Below are 24,645 nucleotides of genomic sequence, written 5' to 3'. Positions count from 1 at the left end.
TAAATATTTATAAAAATAAAATGTGGGACCTGTAGTATGCAAATTTTAACAATTGGACTTTGTTTTTAGGGTAGAGTTTCACTCAGTGTTAGATCACTTACTTAATCTCCCTAAACCCTAAACCATTTTAACCTTGTTTTGAGGAAATCATTTCTTTGAAAGAAGCAGCCAGCCCTCAATGACTTCAATCAAACTACCTTTACATTTTCCTCCTCTGTTAATGATAACTCTTTTTGAGTATTTTGGACTGTTTTCAAAGCCACTGTTGTCATACTGGCCTTTCATGTGAATTCCATGTTGATTTTTTTTTGGCCAGTCCTGGGGACTGAACTCAGGGCCTGAACACTGTCCTTGGGCTTTCCTCAATGTTAGTGCTCTACCACTTGAGCCACAGCACCAGTTCTGGCTTTTCTATATATGTGGTACTGAGGAATCGAACCCAGCTCTTCATGAATGGTAGGCAAGCACTCTACCACTAGGCCAAACTCCCAGCCCCCCATGTTGATTTTTTTTAACACTAGCAAGAGAGAAAAAATAGGTGTCCTACATGTGGTGTGCATGCATCCAGAAGCCAAAAGAAGAGGAACTCATGAGCAAAAACAAGAAGCCTGATGACTGAAGAACATGAGAAATCTTCACAGTAGGATCATCACTGTTTTAAAATTACTAATTTTTAAAAATTACGACTTAAAAAATCTGAAAGAAGGTTTGCATAGTTGCTTTAAAAATAGCTTTTATTTCTTCATAGAGATGTCAGGATTTCAAATAATTATTTGTTCAGCTCTTGTAACTACACAGGCAACATTGCAGTACCATTCCTTTACTTTTCAAACATATGACTATGGGAAAACAGTCTCTCTCAGCCTTAGTTCGGATAGTCCCTGTTGGATGTCTGTGTTAGTATGGCAGTAGAACATCAAGAGTGGGGACAGACAGATTTTTAAAGACCCCCACATAAGAAAACCACAGCGTGAACACTGGATATGGTCGGGCCAGCTGAAACCTGGTATTCTTTGAGTTGAGTACTTGCTAGGTTATCTGGCCTGTGTGCTGTGACTCAAGCAACCTGTGAGGTCATTTGTTATCTGCCTGGTAATTGGTGTGTTGTAAACTGTTCTTGTCCCCTTGCTGATGATGAAAATCATTTAAGTAGAACCATTCGCATAGATGTGTGCTTTTCCCCCCCCTACGACATTATTACTCTTACCCTTTTCCCTCTTGTGAAACTCTCAAGTGGATCTATTGATTTATAATGTCAAATATATTTTTGTATTAGATTGTGCCTATGATGAGAGGGCTTTGTCATGTGTATTTTATGTATGTTGAACACATTGTTATAATTTGGCAGTCTTGAAGACATGGTTAAAAATATGTACCTTGCGGTTAATGCAATTAAGATTTTGCATTTATGAAGCTATCTTATTTTTAGGGCATGATAGCTGAGCAATCTTCTGAGTAAAGAATTAAAACTTTCAGGTGTCAGCACATGAGAATATATTGCAGATTATATAAGTTAATTATTTACTGAATTTTCATTTTTATATTTCTTCCAACTAAGATTAAAGAACAATACATATCAGATACTTGAAAATGCACACATTTTTCTTTGCTGTGTGAACTCCAGTTGATTGCTCAAATTGTGATGGCAAATATTCAAATATGGCTTGATATGTAGAAAGATAGGCATTGATGATGTCATGAAGTACTGGTTTGGTTTCTATGGGCAGTGTATTTTGTAGAAAGAAAAATTTAAGAAACTAGGCAGTGGCGAGAAAGATAGGAAGAGGAAATGCAGAAAATAAAGGGAACCAAGAGAATGGACATAGGGCTCAGCACAGATGTGGACTTGCTGGTCATATGTGCAGAAGTCACTAGCAGTAAGTGTCACCTCACTCTTGTGACCCATGGGAAGGATCTGAACTCTATCTCATAGTTGACTGGGGAATGGGGTACAGATACTTGCCATGCAGGTGACCTATGGATCACACTAAATTGTTCTTTCACAAGCCAGTGGTCTGAATTTTTGTTTAGCAGATTTGTCCTCTCATGAGAACCTGAAGCAGCAAGTTTTAAGTAAAGCTTTGGAAAGTGTTTTAAACAAGGTTCTGGATGATTCCAATATAGGTAGTCTGCACCAGAGAAATAATCTTTATGCCATTATTTTTGTTGTTGTATTCTTAGTGAATTTGGAAGAAGAAACAAAACCTAAGGGGATTATATAGCAAGGATGGGCCTTGCAATAAGAAACAACACTAAGGAAATGCTTCTAAACCATTGGCTTCTAAGGAAGACTTCTGATCTTAGTTTTAAAGGATAAGATGGTTGCAGTTGTGTAGTGGCTGGAGGGGACGTGAGCGGGGAGAATGGAGAGGAATGCACAAATTCCAATGGGTTCCACAGAATGAGAATTGGGGATCTGGTGTGGGGGAAGTGATTAAGAAGGTAGGCTTGCATTTTAGATGACTGGTGACGAGAGAAACACAGAAGGCAGGAAGGCTGAAGCCACATCACATCACATCATCACAAGGCTGGGAAAGCAAAGCAGTGGTTTAAAAGTTCTTTATCCTATATTTTCACTGTAACATTTTGCATTTCAGAGTGACTTGAAGAGTCCTTGAAGAGGTGAAAAAGTAAAGGCCACCCTTCTCCTTACAGGTATTTCTCCTCAGTACCTCACATTCATCAAGAATTCACATGGTTTAAGCTGTACAGCCATAAAGGAGATCTCTAGTGTACTCAGGGTCTCCACCAGCCAGTGCATTACACCTTTGGTAAAGATAAGCTGAGCCTATCAGCAATCACAATAGCTCTGATTTTAACATGACAAGAGCCAGATAGAGTACATCGTCTTTAAACCTGCCGGAATGTCTCCTTTATATAGGTAATCATTCCAAGAAGGAGTAACTCAGAAAAAAAAAAAATCAGAAAATGCAGTCTGTAGCCCAGATGAGGATGCAGCCTTACTTGTTCCTGAATTCTAATAGGTGTTTTGGGACACATAATTTGGCCCATGATGCTCTTTCACGGCTGAAGTCTGCTTGCAGTCAGTCATGATTGACATTCAGTGCTTGGCATATAGGAGGCTGAGCAGCCCAGTGGGTATTTTTAAAAAGGGCAACGTTGATATGGAATATTCCTGGACTTGCCATCTGTGGATGACAGTTAAAATGGGGGGCGGGAGAAGGGAGGCTGTGTCCAGTGATAATTGTGAACAAACCTAAGGTTCAGGATGAGTGTCAACCTAATCATCCCACAGGCGAGTTTCCGCAGCAGCAGAGTGTCCTGTGGCAGTCAGGCACCCGCCCTCCATTCTTTCTAAAAGTGACCCAAGAGAGTAATTTAGGGCCAAAGGGTAAGAAAACGACAGGCGGGAGATGTCAGGATAAGACCGCCATAAATATATTACTCTTTTCTTCCAAACTAGCTTGTGTTTTAGGTGGCAGGGGAGTCACCAGACCTACCCCTGGCAGTTTGGAAATGCCAGTTTCCCTGCGCGCGAGGTCAGTCTGCTGGTGGAAAGATGGAAGCACGTCTCGCTCCTCCCTAGGAGTCCCCACCTATGTCCCTTTCGGTTCCCGATTGGCTGGGACAGCAATCGCCCCGCCTCCTCCGCTGTAAGAGGGCGGAGCTTTGTGACGTGGGCAGTGATGCAACCGAAGGTATAAATAGCCCCGCGGGTGGCGCAGTCTCACAGGAGCCGCCGGTGAGGGGGCAACGAGGAAGCCCTATTAGAGGTAGCTGGAGAGCCGGAAGTGGGCGGGGCGGCCCAGCCTGCGCCAGGGGCAGTTAAGACTGGGGAGGGTGGAGCCTTTAGTGCGGGGAGACAGAGGGTCCCCTGTGTGGGGCTGACACTGAGGGAGCAGGGTAGGCGTCAGGATGGTGGAGGTCGGGGTTGGGAGAGGCCGCCGCTTGCCATCTGGAGTGGAAGCCAAAGGGCGCACTCACCTCCACCCCGGATTTCACCGTCGTTCTAGCAAACATAACCAGGGACGAAAGGAGCAGCCCCCAGGGTACCCACAGCCCCTGCCAGGGGGCATCGTGAGGCTGGGCGATGCTCGCGGGGGCTCCAGGGTCCCCGGGTCGCCCTGGCAGCCGGCCGGGGTGGAGCGTTGTCCCCGCGGGCAAGGACTGGTTCCCAACGGGCGGGAGGCGGGGCTTCGCGCGGAGACTTAGGGACACCCAGGAAGCCAGACATTGGGGCTGTTAGCTCAGCTGTCATCCTCCAACAGCCCTGGGTGTCACAACCATGCATGGCTCAGTGTGGGGGCACAGGTGGTGCTGCCACATTTCTCCAGAAAGAGCTATCACGAACAAACTGAGAAATGGGGCACCCTGACATGGGTGGTGCCAGGGCAAGTGACAACTAGTGAGGGACACAGCATTTCATGGCTTTCACTACAGTTGGTGGCATTAACTGCCTACAGAAAGGGTGTTTTGTTAGCTCCATTGTGCCTGATAGCTGTTAGCTGACACCGAAGACTTTAAAACTTTTATAGATTCAATCTACACTACCTCCACATTATCAATGCCTGTGTCCTTTAGCATTTAACAAGTGGGCCTGCCAAAGCTGCACTGTTGTGTGATGCTCAGAAGAACAGATTGTAGTCTCTTCGTTAAGGGTTTCACACACCTAATTATATTCTCAAAAGGTTCACTTCAGCCAGTAGTTTTGTTCTGAACTCTGGTAAGGTGAAATGAGCTTTAAGATAGTCACCTTTTTGCTATGACACTTGTTTTTCATTAGATGTTGGCCACTGGTATAATTGCTGTAACCAAACTGTGCCACTTAGCCCCATGAAACTTGTTACTTTCTGTACTGAAGGGAGGTTCATTATGTCATCACATTCTGCTCTTTAGAAGGACCTATGGGAGAAAATTTCTCCTGGGTCTCAGTGTCCAGAAGAGCTCTTATTCCCTTAACAGATTTGTTTACCTTAAAAAAAAACCCATGTACCCACTTATTCCCTATTTCATAGTGATTGTATGATATCTCAGGAATGGATCTGGATACCCACGTCTGTCAAAATGAAGGACTTCATCTTATGTGCATGTCCAAGCCCTTGTAAACACTTAAGAATCAGACAAAGACATACTGCCATACTGGACTGAAACCTCTAAATTATGAGCTAGACAGTATAATACCTTTGGTATCACTCCAGAGTCATACAGGAGGGGGGAAAGATAGGTGAAAATGAGGGTAGAGAGAGGGCCGGGAATTTGGCCTAGTGGTAAGAGTGCTTGCTTAGCATGCACAAAGACCCAGGTTCAATTCCTTGGTACCACATACACAGAAAAAAAGCTGGAAGTGGTACTGTGGCTCAAGTAGTAGTGCTCTAGCCATGAGAAAGTCCAAGGACAGTGTTCAGGCCCTGAGTTCAGTCCCCACATTGGCAAAAAAAAAAAAAAAAGGCAGAAAGGAAGGCTATGAGAAAAGAAAAAGGTATGTATGGTGGCATGTGTCTAAAACCACAAGTAAATTATAATTATTGTTAAAAACAAAATGAATAGGTCAAAAGTTCATATACAGGGGCCAGGAGTTTGGCCTAGTGGTAAAGTGCTTTCTGGCATGCATGAAGACCTGGGTTCGATTCCTCAGCACCACATACATAGAAAAAGCCAGAAATGGTACGTAGGCTCAAGTGGTAGAGCTCTAGCCTTGAGAAAGCCCAAGGGCAGTGCTCAGGCCCTGAGTTCAAGCCCTGGGACTGGCAAAAACAAAAAGATAAAAGTTAAAAAAAAGTTCATATACAAGCATGAGCAATGTGTTGAGATATATTTAAAGAAAAATGTTATTTTTCTGGCTGAAATGCTCCCACCTTGAAAATACAGAAAAGCCAATGCCTATGTGGATGTTCTTTGTGGAAACATCTATCATGAGTTTAATTTGTATTTCATGAAATGTTACATCACTGGATTTTACAGAAGCAAGTTTTTGTTTGATATTTTGGTTCTTTATTTTTAATCTCCTGAGTGTCCTGGCAGGAATTTCAACTTTTTTTGTTATTATAAAGATGATGCACAGGGGTTATAGATGCATAAATTGGGTAAAGAGTACAGTGGACAGTGCCATCCCCTATGTATTTTTTTAGTAATACTTGATTGCTCATCCATACCTAAAACTGGTAGTGGGTTTTTAGGATTGTTATCAGTAATTATCTAGAGATTAAATAATGGAGATTAGAATTTAACACTAGTGATTTAATACAGATTTACCCTTGGAAAAAATACTCAATAGAAAAAGTATTTCAATAGAAAATATACTATGGATGACTTTGTTTTTCTTCATTATAGTTGAAATTACAGACATCCTGCCAAAATGATTTCTTCAAAGCCCAGACTTGTCGTACCCTATGGCCTCAAGACTCTGCTTGAAGGAGTTAGCAGAGCCATTCTCAAAACCAACCCACCGAACATCACCCAGTTTGCAGCAATTTATTTCAAAGAACTTATTGTGTTTAGAGAAGGTTTGTTACTGCTTAACATTATATACATATATACATACATATCACATGTATACACACATATACACCCACACAAACATATATACATACACAGGTGTGTATGTATATTTGCAAAAAGCATTTTAAGATGGGAATTTATGTATCTGTGTATAATTTTCTGTCTTTATTCCTTCAGGAAATACTTCTCTGGATATAAGAGATCTGGTTAAACAATTTCATCAGATTAAAGGTAAGGGCCACAAGTGGCTATAGTTTTGTTGACGTTGGTTCTAAGTTACTGCATCACTGCTAACTTACATTCAAGCTTGGGAGGTGGAGATAAGATCATGCATGGTTCAAGGACAGCTCTGAAAAACTTAGCAATACTGCCTGAAAGAACAAGCAGGGAACGGTGTTACAGGCCTGGTATTCAGGAGGTATAGATAGGGAGGAGGTAGAGCGCCTGCTTAAAATTTGAGGCCCTATGTTATGTCCCTGAACTACCAAAAATAGTCTTGAAGACAGTAACAGGTATTCATAGCTGGTGAGGTACTCAAGAGCTAACTGTCCTTCCCAGTGCACCAGTGCCCATTCCAGGTACAACCCTGTATTCGTAAGAATGCCAATTCAGACTCTCCAAAGCGTTTGCCATTGGTTGGTTTGCTGCCTAACAGCATGAAAAATATGGATGTAAAAACATGCCTGAACACGTCATTTTTAGTTACATACTTTCTGACATTTTCCTCCCCTACAAATATCATTTTTGCTAGTGCTCTATACAGAAACTGAAATATTTATCTCAGTAGTAGCGCTAACCTTCATGGATGGTCAAGTTATGGAGAGAGTAGAAAAAGATCTAGACATGGGAGTTAACTGCATTCTTACTTTTTTCCAGAGACTACTATCTTTAAGATGGTTCCTGATTTCTCTAGGGCCATCAATGTGCCATTTCACCCACATATGCTCATTTCCAAAATACCTCTTCTGTGTGATCAGATTGTTGCTTTAAGTCTTCTCAGGAGAATATAATTTATGCATCATATGTATAAGAGGTGTGCCTGTATACATTCTTAAGAGCTAAGGGACAGTTCCTAGGAAAGTTTTGTGTGGTTTTTTGTTTGTTTGTTTAGTTGTGGAACCTGAACTCTAGGCCTGGGTGCTGTGCCTGACCTCTTCAGTTCAAGGCTGCCATCCTACCCCTTTAGCCAAAGCACCACTTCTGGTTTTCTGGTGATTAAATGGACATAAGAGTCTCATGGGTTTTGTAGTACCAGGCTGGCTTTGAACCTTGATCCTCAGATCTCAGCCTAGAATTACAGGCATGAGCCACCATGCCAGGGTATCATAACATTCTATGATTCTTGAAATTTCTGGCTTTCTTTCCTATATTAATTTGACATTTATCACTTCACTGTCTCTATTGTCATCTGCAGTGAAAGCGTTACCCCAGGAGTTCCAAATTCTGACTTTTCACTTCTTGGTGAAGAGCTGTCTCCTTCAGAGTGGCAATTAATAGCTTACCACCACTTATAATGCCACCCATCAAAAAAAGCTTAATCACGCCCAATTTCTAGTGTCAGCCTTTAACAGAGAATCAAAATAACCAAGTCCTGGGCTGAAAGTTTGGCCTGGTAATAATGTTTGCCTAGCATGCATGAAGACCTGGGTTCAATTCTTTGCTACCACATATATAAAAAAGCCAGAAGTGGTGTCATGGACCAAGTGGTAGAGCATTAGTCTTGAGAAAACCCAAGGAAAATGCCCAGTCCCCAGGACTCGCACAAAAAAAAGCTAACCAAGCCCTGTGGCTAGGTATATATAGTTCAGTAGTGGACCACCTGCCTAACATACATACATGAGACTTTATGTTCTGTCCCCAGAACCACCAAACACAAGCATAAAATCGCAAAGACAAGCCCATCTAGATTTACCTCAACTGAGTTATATTCTTGGGTGACTGACTTGGACATACGATAGTGATTACAGTTGTGAATTGCTGCTGGTCACTAGGCCCAATTTCAAGTTGTTTGTAGCACTATAGCAATTATAACGTGTATTAAGTACTACTTCAACTATGTATTCACATCAAATGTTCACAGTAAACACTGAATTCAATATATAACAATTGTCTGGTGCCTTTTAGAGTTATACACTCTTGGCAACTAAATGTATTTTAGGTTATCATACTAAAAGTTTTGAAGGCTCTACCATTGATCTGGCACTTTCCTGTGCATCTTTTCAATCTTTCATGGTCATGCTTTCCTAAGGAAATTGAACTGTGTGTCTTCAGTAGAAAAGAACAGTTTAGCTACCCACACTAAATCAAAGATATTGGAAAATAAATCACATCTTTGTATATTGAATGCTTTAAAATACTTAAAGGAATATCTGCTGACTGGTCCATTTGGGTGTTTTTAGTAGAGAAATGGTCAGAAGGAATGGCAATGGATGAGAAACTAGAATGTGTAAAACAACCAGAAGTAACATCTATTTTCCAAGAACCTACACGGATGGAAAAATCTACAGACACAGAGGAGGACAATATAGCTGGACAACAATTTAGCAACAAGACCACTCAATTTCCAGCAGTTCACGCTGAGAACCCACAGCCTGGGGAGACAACTGAAGGAGTTTGGTGTCCTCCTTCCAAACCAACCACACCTAAGACTACTACCCCATCCTCATCACCACCGCCAGCACCTGTCTCAGCAGAGTTTGCCTATGTCCCAGCTGACCCAGCTCAGTTTGCCGCTCAGATGTTAGGTAATATTCCATCTCCTCATTCTGATTCATCTGAAGTTTTAATGGTGGACGTGGCAACAAGTATGCCTACTGTTATCAAGGAGGTGCTGAGCAGAGAGATGGCTGAAGAAGTTGAGGTGCCCACTCATTATGTGTGCGCCGGAGAGGTGGTAGAAGTGCAGTTTAAGAGCCAAACATCTGTGCAGGTAGATGTGTGTCCTAAAGACCAAATGGCTGAAACAACAACGGCTTCCTCAGCTCCCTTGCAGGTTGAACAAGAACCTCCTGCTAATGATCAAGCTCATGATGCCCCTTTGCAGGCTGTCCATGTATCATCTATATATAATGATGCGCCTGTCATTGAAGGAGTTGTCTATGTTGAGCAGGTACCAGAATACATAGTTCTCCCTTTTACTCATGAAGTTGCTTGTCTTAAAGAAAGTGAGCAGTCACCACCAGTTAGTCCCAAACCTGTAGTACACCAGACAGCCTCAGGCATGTATAAAAAATTTGTAAATTCTGTAGCTCTTATGCAGGATACATAGTCTCAGTACACATGGAAGCGGAAGCTAAAGTTCTGCTCTCCAATACTGCTGTAGATGTTCAGTCTGAGGCACCTGCAGACTCCCTGGATGCAGAGGACTTTATCAAAGTAGCCTCTGAACAATCTGCACATTGAAGTGGCAGTCCTTACTATAGACCCTGACAATACTGGGCAGGAGGAGTCTCCACTCCCGGAAACAGAGGGCATACCTGTTGCAGTGTATCCAGGGGACTCTACAGTCATCTCATGACCCCTCCCTGCATCAGAAGGTCTTACTAAACCAGAATCGGACCAGAAGGGGAAGCAGCACCTGAGAAGGTTTGATGAACTCAGGTAACTACACATTTATACACTGTGTTTCAGGTGACATCTGTATTTCAGGTAAACATGTAGGTAGTCTCAGTGCAGACTGACTGTGGTTGATCTTGGTATTCAATAGTCCTTTTAAATGCCAAACCTATTTAAAGGCTTTGTTGTATGAAACTTTGAATGTTTTTAAAAACTACTCCTAAATCTTTATGACAGGCTGTTAATACATTTACATAATCTGAATATTTCTATTGCACAACTATATAAGATGTAGCTCAATTTTACATTCACAGGAAGTTTTGAAGCAGCAACACTGCACTTGTATGGGTCATGGCATTTAAAATGCAAAGGTAATGGTGGTGTGTCTGACTGCTTTCTCACTGAGTCAGGAGAGTTCTGCAATAGGTGTGGGGTGGTGGTAGCAGGTTAATCAGAGCTGGATAGAGAGAGGAAAGGCCAAGGTTGAGCTGTCACACAGGGTAATAGGGAGGTGGCAGCAGTGGGAGGGATGGCTTGAACAGTGGATGCAGTTTGCATAAGTACCAAACTCAAGCAGTTTCTTGACTGACCCGCCACTCGCATTTTCCTGTAACGTAGACTTGACCTCCATATAATTATGGCACTTGGTCTGCCTTCCCTCCTTGCCACATCTGGACACTTGCAAGAGTCCTACATTCTTCAGAGGTAAAAGGGTTATATCTGAACCAGAGCCTTCCCATTCCTTTTGCAGAAACAATTCTGACTCAAACTAGAATAATACAGAATTGACACCAAAGTGCTTAGCAAAGATAAAATTTTGTTTGGTAGTGTGAGAGAGCTTTGGCACAGCAGAACAGGCAGAGGACAGCCTGTGGAGCTGGCATTATCCTTGTGGCTAAAGTAGCAAGCGCTTTCAGGCCAAGTGCTGAACTGTTACTCAAGTGAAATCGCTATATCCTAGTCACTAGGATAGATAACCAAGAAAACTAAGACTGAGTTCCCAAGCTCTCTTATTTGAAAGGACTGAAGATGTGGCTTATATCTATTTTTTAAAAATAAGCTTGAAAAAAGATTAATTGAAACTTCCTGAAGCTATTGAAAACAAATCAACTTAATCACATATGTGCATAGTGTCCTTTCTTGGAGGCTGTGAAGGACAGAAGGTGAACTTGGCACAGTTGTGCTCCTGGGTTACATCTTCTAGTACTTGCCTTTCCAAGGCAAGTACCAGATTTGGCAAGTCACACAGGCATTATAGATTTAAGTGTGCGTTGATAGCTTGGCATTATCTCAAGAGGACCAACTAGTCTAGGGCATATGATTTTAAGTCTTGCCTAAAAGATGTTGTCCCCTGGAGTTTTGAGATCTAAGGATGGTGATTTTTGTGCCAAGGAAGGCCCAGGACATTTTGATCAAGATGACAGCTAATGTCTGATTTGTTTTCTCGACTTTTTCAGTGGCTTCACATCCACACTGGTTTCTATAAAGACAAATGTTTTACTGAGTCCCTCTTTCTTGGCATCCTGTAGAAGCAACGTCTAAAGTTTAAGAATCTGGAAACAGCTATATTAATAAAAATGATTGCTTTTTCAGCCACAACTCTAGTGTCCCTCCACTATCAGTTTTTTTTTTCAACTATACAAAATTGCTCTCCTCTTTCACATTACCAGGCACAATTATCTAGCCCTCTCTATTTAGCATGCTTTATGGCACATTTACGACAGAGGTATTTGTTTAAAATATTTACAAACATTACTGTGCACAGCGCCTGGCACTGAGACCAAACATTTAATGCCTGCAATTTTTTTTTCTTATAGCACTAGCAACAAGTGAAGCAGGACAATCACCACCATATTCTAACATGTGGACCCTTTACTGTCTAACTGATATGAATCAACAAAGTCGCCCATCACCGCCACCTGCATCTGGGCCTTTTCCCCAAGCAACTCTCTATCTATCTAATCCTAAGGATCCACAGTTTCTGCAGAATCCACCAAAAGTTACATCTCCAACTTATGTGATGATGGATGACAGCAAGAAGGCCAGTGCCCCACCTTTCATTTTAGTAGGATCAAATATTCCAGAAGCCCAGGATTGGAAACCTATTCCTGGACATGCTGTCGTCTCACAGTCGGATTCTTTGAAGAGATACGCTGCAGTACAAGTACCCATTGCAGTTCCTGCAGATCAAAAATTCCAGAAACATACCTTAAATCCCCAGAATGTTAGTCCTCCTACAAGTGGACAAGATGGCCCCAGACCACAAAGTCCAGTTTTTCTTTCTGTTGCTTTCCCAGTAGAAGATGTAGCTAAAAAAGGTTCAGGATCTGGTGACAAACGTACTCCCTTTGGAAGTTATGGTATTGCTGGGGAGATTACTGTGACTTCTTCCCATGTTCGCAGAGCAGAAAGTTAACATGGTAAGTGAACCTTACCTACTGTATGTGGACCTTAAGATGCAGTGGCTTTTGATCATTTTGATTAGAACTAGGGATTGGGATATATTTAAAAACTGTTATTGTAATAAATGCTCAATATATATGAACCAGTCAGTCCAGGTCACCTTTGAACACATATGGTACAGCCTAGAATAGGAGGAATTATTTGTTTCAAGAAAAGGATAATCCAGATGGCACATTTAAAATGGGGGGAGGAGGAGAGGAGCTGTGAGTTAAAAATACGGGCCTAATGGGGAGACAGATACAATATATAAAATACTAAAGAAGACAAGGTGCTAGAACTGAAACTGTTGCTTAGTGAGGTACATACAGTACCTAGCATGCATAAGGTCCTTGATTTAAGTCCCAGCAGGTAAGAAAACAACTATGAAAAGACAGTCTGGGTCAGTTAAGTAGGCTTAGAAATACAAGAAATGCTGGAATATTTTTACAAAGCACAGATAGTTGGCAGGGCAGAAGGTTTAAATGTCGAATTTCTGACCTCCAAATTATTTCATGTTAATAATTCAGTATTGGTTATTTTTAACAGATAGAGTCGACATTCAAGTTGTTTGAGTCAAGATTCAAGGTGGAGTCTACCACCCAGTGTAATGTATCAATAAACTTCCTGCAAGCATAGAATATTGGTATTCTTGTTAAGTCTGTTCACAGACTTGAATTTTTTTTTTCCAGTCAGGCATTCCACTTGATTCCACACATGGCAAAAACAGTAACATTTCTTCACAACCCAGTATTAGCCACAGATTGAGTACTAAACTACCTGTGTCACACTGCATGTTCTAGACATTAGCTTACCTCTTTCATCATCTGATGTATAATATAGTGAGTATATTTGAAAGGAAAAATCACACTTTTAGGGAACATTCTAAAGCCTTTATTTAGCATCAGTTAGATTTCATTATAACACTTGTTAACTTCAAGATAGCAATTTACTGGCAGCAGCTTCCTACATAAGTAAGGCTCCTTGAGCACTACTTCAGTCTGGGTGGATAAATACTATAAGATTATTGATCCCCAATTATAGGGGCAAAGCTACTGTACAGTAGGTCTCCATATATATTTTTAAGTACTCAGGTACCTTGAAATGTGCAAGACCTCCTTTTGATATAATACATGAGTTAATTTCTATGGCATTTGCCACTGTAAGATGACACATTTTAAAAGGTTTGCCATTATGTAATAATGATAACCACTAAAATATTTCTAGAACATATTTGTGAACTGCTAGATTTTATGTATTTTCACTTAAAAATAAACGTTTTAATCCTAATGCCAGCTGCAGTAAATGGTTATAGTAAATTCTTAACAGCGTGAAAACAAAATACCTTTTCCACTTTAATTTTTAAGGATTTTCAAATTGGGAAAACTAGAATACTCAAGTGGTTTTCTTTTGAAGGGGTAAACTTGAGATTAAGATGAATAAAGCCATCTTATTCACTTTGTAAATGACAACCTTTACATTTGAGCATATCAATCATACAGGAGAACTAGAAACATTTCAAAGTTACTTCTAAAACATAAGCATGACAGTATGAAGTACTTGCTAATGTTAAATTGACAGTAAATAATGGCAATTGCAACCAGAAAAGGGATCTTTTCTCTTACCTCTGTAAAAGAGTATTATTCCAAATGTATGTGGACAATTTTCCTGAGACTTTCATGATTAAAATCACCATATATCCTATCTTACAGGGAGAATACAAGTGAACTTGTTCATGAGAAACTAAGGGAAAAAATTTTTAAACAAATTTAAGACTTATTTGTAGATTAGCCAAACACGCTGACTTGTCTGTGTTTTAATAAATGTCAGGCAAATTGAAGTAGTTTCTGTCCCAGTAGCTGCCAGAGTAAATCCAGTCTTGGGCTCCATTGTAGGGATTAGGACCTTGATGGAACCACCTGTTGAAACATCAATGTTGGAGTCAATATTGTCCACATGTATAGAAATTTCCTAATGGTACCCCTTGGTGTGTACAATTAGGATACACTAATAGAGAGAACAAGATGCATGGGGAAAATATTGCAAAATCAAAAGATCCTGAATAAAATTTAAACTGCTTGGTAGAAGTATACACAGAGCCCTGTTGTAAAAGAGATGCTAACTGTTGTGGATTATGAATTTTGAAGGGTATCAACACTGCCACCTAAGATGGCTGGGTTAGGTCCCAGGCCATTTGATTTCTTGCACAGAAAATGGGCAGGAGGGAGGGCTGGTCAAAGTTGGCAGGAAACATTTTATAGAATGCTGTATTAACAGCAAATGGTGTTCTTGCTCATATGTAAACTGCTCTTGGGCCTTTCTGCTAATCTACCTTTGAAGAAGACCTATTTTTGGACACAGTTGAGTCAAGGACAAGGACACCAGATATGAGTCTGCTGAGATAGCCTACTATAAGGTCAGGAGCTCTTCCAACTTCTAATTCTGAGCACTAATGTCCAGGAAAGCCCTCTGTTATTATTTCCCCCTCGCCCAAACATCTAGTCAATTGTCTTTCTACACTCTCAACATAGCAAAAGAGGGGTGTGTGTGTGTTTTCCAGTCCTGAAGCTTTAACTCAGAGCATGGCCACTGTCCCTGAGGTGCTTTTGATTAAGGCTGGGACTCTACCACTTGAGCTACAGTGCCATTTCTGGCTTTTCGGTATATGTGGTACTGAGAAATTGAACCTGGAGCTTCATGCATGGTAGGCAAGCAATCTACCACTAAGCCACATTCCCAGCCTCTTATGTTTTTTCTTTTAAAACTATCTTTTATTTAGTGCTTTAGTTTGAATTCAGTGGTCTACAATAGCAAAATAACACTTCCCCAAAGTATTTATGCACCAGGCTCAAACTATGAAAAGACTAAATGCCCCTTCACTCGATGCCAACTCTGTCTCATTCTCCTATGCCCTGCTTACTGATGTCTTTAGGCTGCTCAAGATCACAACAGCTATCCTCCTAAGGAGAACTCAGCCTGAAAAGCTTCACAGCCTGAACGTTCCTCAAGTGAGTAAAACTACTAAGCAGAAACACAAGCTTTTTGTATGGAGAAACCAGGGCCCCATTAAAATAAGTTTCTGGATTTGATTTCCGTGAAGGCTGGTGAGCCTTACGCAGAAGAAAATGCTCTTGGGCAAAACTGACTACCTCTACCCTTACTCAATCTGAATCAAATTATTAAGAAATACATCAATCCTGAGAACCAAGTCAATGTGCACCTTATTACCACAGCAGGAAAAATAAAGGAGTTAAAAATTGGGAGCATGGCACAAAGGCAGGGCTTTCTGCAGAAGAAACAAATGATAAAAACGGATAAGCTAGGCACTAGTTTTAGGTTCTCTCTTAGGATTTTCCTGGGTAAAAGAAAACCTTGCTTAAATGACCTGTGAAAACCATGTGGAAGTATGCTAGCCTCAATTTCTAATACTCACTTTCCACTGCCATGTACACAATTCTTTTAGCTTCAAAACTAAGAGTCATTGAAACTAACTTTTCTTAGGCCTGGAAAGGCTGTTGGCAGGCTTATGTTAGAGAAGCTTTGCCATCCACAGTGTCTGACATCTGGGCCTTTTCTCCACACAACAGCCCACCTTAGAGCCCAGCTGTATAATGAAAGAGACAGGTACCTTGTCTTCCAGTCCTCTTCTGACTTGGACCTGTTTTTGCGAGCTGCTCTTTGTTTTTCCTCAAGTCGTTTTTTTTCTTCACTAGCTTGATCTAAATAAAACATGAATATCAATAGAAAACATTTATTCTGTATGCAGAGTATGCCAGCAACAGTACTAAGCACAGTAACTTTGTGGAGAATCACTGTCCATATGTATTAGCATAAAGTTAAAAGTTTCAGTATATGTAAGGGGTACTTGAGATACCATCTCTTGAGAGCTGATGTTCTTAAAAACAATTGAAAAAACTATTAATAAAGTTCTTCAAAAAAGGTTAAAATACTCCAGCAAAACAGGTGGAAAAACTGCCTAAATTATTCTAAATGCTTGCTGATACCTCACTGAACTACTTCTAGCACTAGGTGTAAGAAATTCAAGCCACCTTCCAGAATACTGTAGTACTGATTCACAGGAGAGAATCAAAGTATTATTTTTAAGAGTCTTTCAACTGTAGTATTATCAACATGCTGAATGATCTGATTATTACTGGCTGTTCTGGCATTTAAGCAGCAGCAATGGCCTTTAAACTGCCCTGACCCTGAGATGTGGCATCCAAATTCTTCAGATTACATCATGTATTTCCTAGAAGGAAAAGTCAAACCCTACTTGAGAACCACAGAGTTAAAAGAAATTTGAACCTTCCAAGATTAAAAATGTTACAATTAATCAAGAGGAAGCCTCATTTTCTATGAGACTCACAAGGTGACATATGAATTCAGAAATTCATATACCAAGGTCAGAAGAACATGGTTTAAAGTTAACAAAGATGCTACATTTGACATTTATGGTGTTCCTCTGGCCATATGCAGTATGCTAAATTATCAGGGAGTACTATTGAAGTAATAAATTTAAGCTAAATAAAGTCAACTTCAGATTTCCAAGTTTAAAACAAATTTTATTAAGCTCAACTTAAAAACCTCTAAAAGGGACTAAAATTAGCAATGACCAGGAATGAAACAAGCTACCAGCCCCAAAAGAACCATGAAGACATAGCTGCTCCTCACCTATCTCCCCATTCTCCATGGCTCTGATGTCTGGCCGCAATCTGCAGTCTGTCTTAGGAATCACACTTTCCATTTCCTTGTCTACTTCATTCAAAACCATTGCAAAGCTAGTAAAATTATACATCTGCAAACAACAAAAGTGACCAGATGAATACCTGATGAGCATTGATGACTGACATTTTTAATGTTAAAATGGAAGCCCTGAATTCAAGCAGAAGTTTGTCACTGAGCTTCATTTTCATAACAGTAATAGTCTTTCTCAAGCCCCATGTCTAACAAATGTGTGTATCTTCATCTCAGAATAATCTCAAAGCAGGCATCAAAAAATATTCTTGGTAACTCTAGAAGTAAAAAAAAAATATATAGTTTCTTTTTTTTTTCTTTCTTTAAAAGCATTCCTTCCTATGTCTGGAGTGCTGCTGCTCATTCAGTTGTACCTTATGGGGCTGGTCTGATCCCCGAAGTAACTTTCAAGCCCTAGTGAAGCATGTTTCCCATCGAGACATCAGAAAAAACAGATGGCAGCCTGGGTCTCTAGGAAAGCAGCACAATGATCCAACCGAGGCTGGCTGTGTCCCAGGGTCACCTGGGAAAGAATGCAATACTGTCACATTCAGCAGGCTGAACTCACCTGGGCAGAATTGGGAGGCCGTGGCGCTATTCGCCACAGGAGAACACTTCCAGGGATAACGAACACACTTTCAGAATCTGGCATTGGCATTTCATCAGACTCCTCAGAGTTGCTCATCTAGAAGAACAAGGGATAAATAATTTAACTGAAATGCTTTAAAATATTTTCTTACAATATGTAAGTAAATAAGTACCACAATGTACAAAAGGGCAAAGACACTATAAACTTTTTTTTTTTCCCCCACAGAAAAAGTGGTCTTCTCACATTCTCTAAAGTTTGGGCAAGAACTCCAAAGGGTAACATGCTACCTAGGGTTCCTAAGAGAAGATGTTCAGGAGATGTTCAGAGGCCTTCAAAGGCACTCTTGGTCCTGCTTGATGGTCTTTAGAAGAGCCACTTGCCTGGCCCAGCCTGTGGCTCAGGTCAGGCAGGGGGCCATTCATCTTTGTGGTGAGCTGCACTTCCTGTCTTCCAGGAAGTGGAGAGTCAGGGGTATGCAGTGACAGAGCCTAAGGAGTAATAATTTTTAGACCATGTGGGCTTCTATGACATGCTGGGTTCTGCCCCATTCATCCTGAGATGGCTTCTGCATGCCCCAGAAAAGGAGGTGGTTATCACATTTGTTGTGAACCATCAAAAGATGTTAGACACCCCAGAAGCCACTGGCCACTCATAAAAGAAGTCAACAGTACGCTTCCTTCAAATCCATGTTTTCAGAAGTCAAAGAAGGGCAAGTGTAGGAGGCCTGCAGATGCAAATGGTTCAGGCTGTTGAAGCCTTGACCTTGGAGGGATAATACTTGAGGAATCTGGGAGGTCATAGTTCACTGATAATAAGAGCTAATCACAAACAACAGTTCTGACTGGTTTCTGGAGCCAAAAGCTAGGTAAAATGGTGTTAGCAGTTGTGGCTAGAGGAAATTGGAAGGAGCTTAGATACTGGAATGGGGTGGGCCTACTTTGTCCCAACATGGCTGAATCAAGACACAGACTACACAGACTTCCAGTGTGCTCCATATAATGACTTTCTAACTCTTACCTCCTTTCCTTCTCATGTTACAAAATACATGCTGGAGTCTCTAGAGCATGTTGGATAGTGGATAGTTACTAGCATTTCTATTCAATGCAGCATCATCTTTATCACCATCCTCCATTACACTTTAGGGGTTTATGTTAAGTTTTTGGTTAAAAATAATCCTCTTGAATTATTTAGGACTGAGAAAAGTCCTAAATACTCAGAACCAGAGGAGGATAGAAACTGCCCAACTCAAGAGCATAGCCACACATAACAGTAACAACAGCATATTACTTAAATTCATCAGTGATTTAAAAAAAAAACCCAGCAGGCTCCCCAATGCAGCTGACATAAAAAGAATTGAGAAGCTGGTTGTCATTACCATGGCTATATACATTTAGAACCCAAGGCTTTGAAAATTAGCAGATCTAGAACTACAGATTGGAACACTGTCAGTGAATAGACGGTTTAACAAACATAAAGAGAAAACAACACCGGTAATGATAGTTTCCACCTCAGAGGACTATGCTCAGAAATCCTTGTGAGGAAGAGGCACACAGGGATGAGTGACAGACAAGGAGTCTGTGATGACAGGAAGGGCATTTTACTGCAAAGACTGAGGGATTTGGAGAACATAATGAACACCTCCTGGAATTTTGCCAATGTCTTTTGCTGTCTCTGTTCAGTAGAAGAGGGTGGGATGATAAATGAGCTCATTTGGTTGCTTTTGCCAAGTTGCCTCCTGCCTTCTCTGAGGATTCGTGCACATTTCCTTCTCCAGCCCCATCAGTTTCTGGACTGCTGTAGAAAATAGCACACCTCACAGAATGAGGGAAAGCAAACAGTAGCATAGGCTGTAAGAAGCAAAGCTGAGTTGAGCAAATGAAGCTGAAGGGAAATAGAAATAAAAATAAAGGCTAAAGCACAGGAAAGCTGCCATGCTCCAGCCACTTAACACTCTTCACCTCAGAAGGGTGAAGAGTAGCACAACTGACAAAGGTCACTTATGAAAATAACCTGGGTTTTTGTTGAAAATGAGGGCTTAAAATTTTGCATGCATAAGGATCACTTAAAAGCACAGTATGGGCCTGGAGTTTGGCCTAGTGGTACAGTGCTTGCCTAGCATGCACGAAGACCTGGGTTCAACTCCTCGATACCACATACATAAAAAAAGCTGGAAGTGGTGCTATGACTCAAGTGGCAGAGTGATAGCTCTGAGGAAAAAGCCCAAGGACAGTGCTCAGGCCCTGAGTTCAAGTCCCAGGAAAAGAAAAAGAACAAAAAAACCAAAAACAGTATGTCTGAGGTAAGGGTTAGGACAACAGATGAATTATCAGTCAAGAAGGCAAACTTGCAGAAGACAATTCGTTTAAGAGACAGAGATTGCTCTGAATCTTTTATATGTGTCAACTCATCAAACAAATGGGTATCATTAAAAACCTCAGTGTACAAATGATGGCACTGAGGTCAGAGGGCTGGGGACCCAGGTCTACTTTGTACTGCTCACAAATGGTGGAGTCAGAATTCTAGAGTTTTTACTCCTACCATTTTGCTAGCTACTAGTCCGAGTCAGTCTTTAAATATCTCCTGTCAACAGGTGCACTCTTTCTTTAGCTCTCAAGAGTTCTGCCGAGGGGAAAGGAGATTGCTGAATAACTGAGCCTTCCTGTAGCCATTCAGCAAGCTCTGTGACTGTCCCACAAAGAAGAATGTTTAGCATCAAGATAATAGTCCAAGGACAACATCTTTAACTATGATGGCCTACTGTCAGTCAATTCATAGGAACAAGCCAACAGGATAGATAACCATGAAAATGTGAGAGACAATTCCAGAGAAATTTTACCAACTCAAACCATTTCTATGTACAACAGTAGGAAATTTGCCTAAGATGAATTTCAAATTTTTCAAACATAGGTGAATTTAATAAAAATCCTACCTGGATCAAAGATAGGTGAATTTAATAAAAACCCTACCTAGAATTATTCCACAGCTCCATCCTATAAAAAAATTGTCACTTTTTTTTAAAACACTAAGGCAAATAATCTGCTTACTAAAAGACACAAGAAGAATTGCATATATTTAGCAAAACCAAAAAAGAAATGTTGTGACCTCAAGGTAATTTACAAAATGATTTGCATAAATGCAAAAGCCCAGTTATTCCTTCTACCACCATAGGGAACAGTCACCTGTTTGCTGTTCTTCTTCTCTTCAGTGTTTCTCTTATCATTTTTTTTGTAAGCCTCAAAAGTGGCAGGGTCAACACTATATAAACACTCAGTCCACTTCCCATAGAGGGCACATAGCTTCTTTTTGCTGTCAAGGGAAACTTATGGTTAGCCAACAATCGAACCAATGCCTTGTTCTAATCAAATATTAACATAAAAATCAAATTCTTTACAAAAAATAGGTACTTCTTTACAGAATAGAGCTTTCAACTTATTAAAATGATAACCTCATTAGGGTATGACAGATTTCATACCGACATCCTAGTGACCATCTAAATTATTCAACATTTACAGTGGCAACTTTACCTTTTATCTTGTATGTAGCCTTCAACTTTGTGTAATTCCTTACCAAAAAGGCCACATGGCTTAAAATTTAACACACATTTGTCCCCTGTCCTATAAAGGAAATAAGCTCACATTAGTATTCAGTAGGCATGATATGGAAGAGAAATATAACCATTATTAGCTTCCTGCTAGCAGCTGCTATTCCTTGATTTTCTTCACATATCGAGGTCCACACAGGAGTTGGCAAGACTCAACTAATGTGCCAACCTATAAGGAAAGATACAGGATGCTGACAAGGAATAAGTGTACTGCCTAAGCTCATTGGGACTTGAACTTAGTTATTTAAAAAAAATTAGTATGGAGCTTGAACTCTGGGCCTAGGCACAGAACCTTGAGCTCTTCAGCTCAAGGCTTCCACCCTACCCCTTGAGCCACAGCACCACTTATTAACTCTTATACCCTCCTCCCACCTCAACTACCCAAGCTCATGTTAATAACACAAAGTAAGCAGTTACTACTGGAAATGGGCTGAAGCTAGAATTAAGATACACATGAACCAGGGAAGCTCAGTCTTCATTAATTAGAAATGTTAATGTTACTATTAATTAAAAGGAAGCTTTTATGCATTCTCAATTTTTAGTGCTCAGAATTTTAGTGTCTTAAATTGGCATCAGGTTCTATTATAGCTTAATTTTCCTTTTTAATAAAATGCACTGTCACTGATAAAACTGAGAGAAAATGGGTAAGCATGCCTTACCTGTGGTTTGTGATTTCCACATTGCCATACTGCTCAATCCAGAGTTTACCCACAATGATATTATGCACACAGCAAGTGGGGTTGGTCCATGTATATGCTTCGTTGTGTCTAAAAGCAAACCCCAAACCCACAAAAGTGAGAAGGCATTTTATTTGAAAATGTTATGTGATTCAAGACATTAAAAATATCATGGCTCAGGCTTAGGTATCAGCATCCTGTTCTTAAAATGTTTTGTTTTTGTTTTGATGCTGGTACTGAGGCAAGGCCTGGCCACTATCCCTTAGCTTTTTTGCTCAAGGCTGGTATTCTGTTACCTGAGGCATACCTCTAGGTTTTTGGTGACTAATTAGAGATAGATTCTGATAGACTTTTCTCCCTGAGCTAGCTTCAAACTGCAATCCTCATATCTCAGACTCCTGAGTCTACTGGATTACAGAAAGTCAGCCAACTACATTCTTATGGTTTTAAAATGAAAACAAAAGCTTAAGAAAAAGCTGCACTGAATTCCAAATAAACTATATACATGTTGGTGATCACTAAGCCCCCCCCCAAAAAAATTTGAAATCCAAAATTCTTGAGTGAGGATATAGCACTCAATGAGTTTCAGATTTGGGATCTTGGACTTTCAGATTCCCTATGCTCAACTGGTAGTCTATTAAAAATTCCAAAATCAAGTAAGACTGATTCCAAAACACTCTGCATTATTCACAATCTGTTTCCTCCCATTAACCAATTTAAAAATGTACATGTGAATAAACTCTAATTTTATATATCCTGTGCTTTGAAAAAGTTTCTTTGCATAATTATCCTTAGCTACATGTTTTAACATTGAAGACTTTCAAATAACAAAATTCACTTTTGCTAGCATTCTATTCTGTTTTTAATGCATATATAGATCTGCATAAGCACCACTGACATAATAAGAATAGAAAACATTCTCAACCTCCAAAAATTTCTTCTACTTCCCCTAGTAATTCCATTTTTCATCACTAATCCCTAAGTCACTCATCTCTTCTTTTACCTTCTCCAGAATGTCAACTCAATGCAATGATATGTTAGACAGCTTCTGAGATTAGCTTTTTCAGTTTACATAGGAGCTTGAAATTCATTCATGATCTCAGTTCTGTATATCACCATCCTTTTTTTGGCCATAAGTTAACAATTCAGTCAATGAAGGTCACTGGGTTTTTAAATGCTTAATTATGAAAAGAGTACTAGTGTAAACACTTATACATACATTTTTGTGTGACTCATGCTTTTTATTTCTCTACATTGGCAGTATGATACTTTTTTTAAAAAAAATACTGGTATCTTATTAAGGGTTTTATTTACTTCTCAAATAATTAGTATCATTGAGTATTTTTCATGTATTTGGTTTGCCATCGATAGATAGCTACTAATGAAATATCCTTTGCTTAATTGATATATCAAGTTTTTCTTACAAATTTCAAGAGCTCTTTATATATTCTGGAGCCCATCAGGTCTTTTTTGGATAAATCATTTGTACATAAATTCTACTAGTTATAATTTATCTTTTTGTATCATAAAGAGTATACTTTACAAAGCAAATGTTTTCAATTTCAATAAAACCTACTTTGATGCTCAATGGTAGAGTGCTTGCTTACCACGCCCCAGGCCCTAGTTTCAATCACCAATACCAGGATATCAATCAAACAAAACACCTAGTTTATTTTAGTCTTTGATGTATTGTGCTTTCATATTATAAACATAAGAGGTCTTTGCCTGATCCATAGTATACTTTTGCCACTTATCCCCAAACCATTTGTGGAAAAGACTATATCTTAGCTGTGTTGTCTCTGTGCTTTTGTCAAAAACAACATAATGGGCCGGGAGTTTGGCCTAGTGGTAGAGTGCTTGCCTAGCATGCATGAAGACCCAGGTTTGATTCCTCAGTACCACATACATAGAAAAAAAGCCACAAGTGGTGCTGAAGCTCAAGTAGTAGAGCTCTAGCCCAGGACTGACAAAAAAAATAACAAAACAAAAAAACAACATAACTATTTCTGTGGGGTCAATTTCTGAAGTTTCTGCTATTTCAGCAAAATTTGTGTCTGCCCTTTGCCTGGTAATACAAAAGATTTAGAGATAAATCTTCAAAGTAGGCATGCATAATATATCAATTGTGTTTACTTAAAATGAGTAGATTTTACTGTCTTACTCAATTTTCTTTTTCAGATAAACTTAGAATCAGCTTCTGTATCAAATATTATCTAGGGTCAGATATAGTTGTTCACATCTGCAATCCTAATTATTCAGAAGGTTAAGATCAAGAGCATCATGGTTTGAGGCCAACTTAGGTGAGTTCAAGGCCCAGAACAGGCCAAAAAAAAAGTTTGTGAGACCCTTTTCCAATCAACGAAAAGCAGTATAAGGGAATGCAACTCACCATCCCAACTACATAGAAAGCATAATCAGGAGGATCATAATCCACAGTGGCCTGAGAAAAAAGCAAAATTCTACAAGAAAAGTAACAAAACCAGAAAAGGCTAGGGTATGACTCAATAGTAGGATACCTGCCTGGCAAGTACATAGCCTAGGTTCAAACACCAGTATTATCCACTTCTACCCCCCCAAAAAAAATCAGCTGG

General features: G+C 40.0%; 2 protein-coding genes across 10 annotated transcripts in view; one reads left to right on the top strand and one right to left on the bottom strand.

Annotated features, from left to right (window-relative positions):
- The first annotated feature begins 3,635 nt into the window (after nucleotides 1–3,635).
- Nucleotides 3,636–13,094, top strand: Cabyr (calcium binding tyrosine phosphorylation regulated). Its single transcript, XM_090353329.1, has 6 exons — nucleotides 3,636–3,734; nucleotides 6,292–6,464; nucleotides 6,637–6,690; nucleotides 8,859–9,203; nucleotides 11,832–12,434; nucleotides 13,003–13,094. The coding sequence occupies exons 2-5, from the start codon at nucleotides 6,317–6,319 to the stop codon at nucleotides 12,428–12,430; spliced, it is 1,146 nt and encodes a 381-aa protein (XP_090209455.1). The 5' UTR covers nucleotides 3,636–3,734; nucleotides 6,292–6,316; the 3' UTR covers nucleotides 12,431–12,434; nucleotides 13,003–13,094.
- Nucleotides 13,095–13,330: 236 nt separating this feature from the next.
- Osbpl1a (oxysterol binding protein like 1A) overlaps nucleotides 13,331–24,645 on the bottom strand; it is a 175,836-nt gene continuing 164,521 nt past the window's right edge. For all 9 annotated transcript variants that reach the window (XM_090353318.1, XM_090353320.1, XM_090353319.1 and 6 more), the window contains 7 exons: nucleotides 22,037–22,144; nucleotides 21,301–21,390; nucleotides 20,956–21,082; nucleotides 17,756–17,872; nucleotides 17,125–17,248; nucleotides 16,082–16,172; nucleotides 13,331–14,372 (listed from right to left, as the gene is read on the bottom strand). In XM_090353318.1, the coding sequence (XP_090209444.1) occupies nucleotides 14,270–14,372; nucleotides 16,082–16,172; nucleotides 17,125–17,248; nucleotides 17,756–17,872; nucleotides 20,956–21,082; nucleotides 21,301–21,390; nucleotides 22,037–22,144 (760 nt within the window). In that variant the 3' untranslated portion in view covers nucleotides 13,331–14,269. The remainder of the gene's footprint in view (nucleotides 14,373–16,081; nucleotides 16,173–17,124; nucleotides 17,249–17,755; nucleotides 17,873–20,955; nucleotides 21,083–21,300; nucleotides 21,391–22,036; nucleotides 22,145–24,645) is intronic.

Source organism: Megascapheus bottae, chromosome 19 (genome assembly GCF_031878675.1).
Source record: "Megascapheus bottae isolate mThoBot1 chromosome 19, mThoBot2.hap1, whole genome shotgun sequence".
In the NCBI taxonomy this organism is placed as follows: Eukaryota; Metazoa; Chordata; class Mammalia; order Rodentia; family Geomyidae; genus Megascapheus; species Megascapheus bottae.
This window is presented reverse-complemented; position numbering and strand designations above follow the sequence as displayed.

What these genes read in the sequence shown, in the direction of transcription:
- Cabyr (XM_090353329.1), top strand. Translation starts at nt 6,317, where the DNA reads ATGATTTCTTCAAAGCCCAGACTTGTCGTACCCTATGGCCTCAAGACT. An exon ending in ACTTATTGTGTTTAGAGAAG is followed by an intron (nt 6,465 to 6,636) that starts GTTTGTTACTGC and finishes TTATTCCTTCAG; the next exon opens with GAAATACTTCTCTGGATATA. An exon ending in GTTTGCCGCTCAGATGTTAG is followed by an intron (nt 9,204 to 11,831) that starts GTAATATTCCAT and finishes TTTTTCTTATAG; the next exon opens with CACTAGCAACAAGTGAAGCA.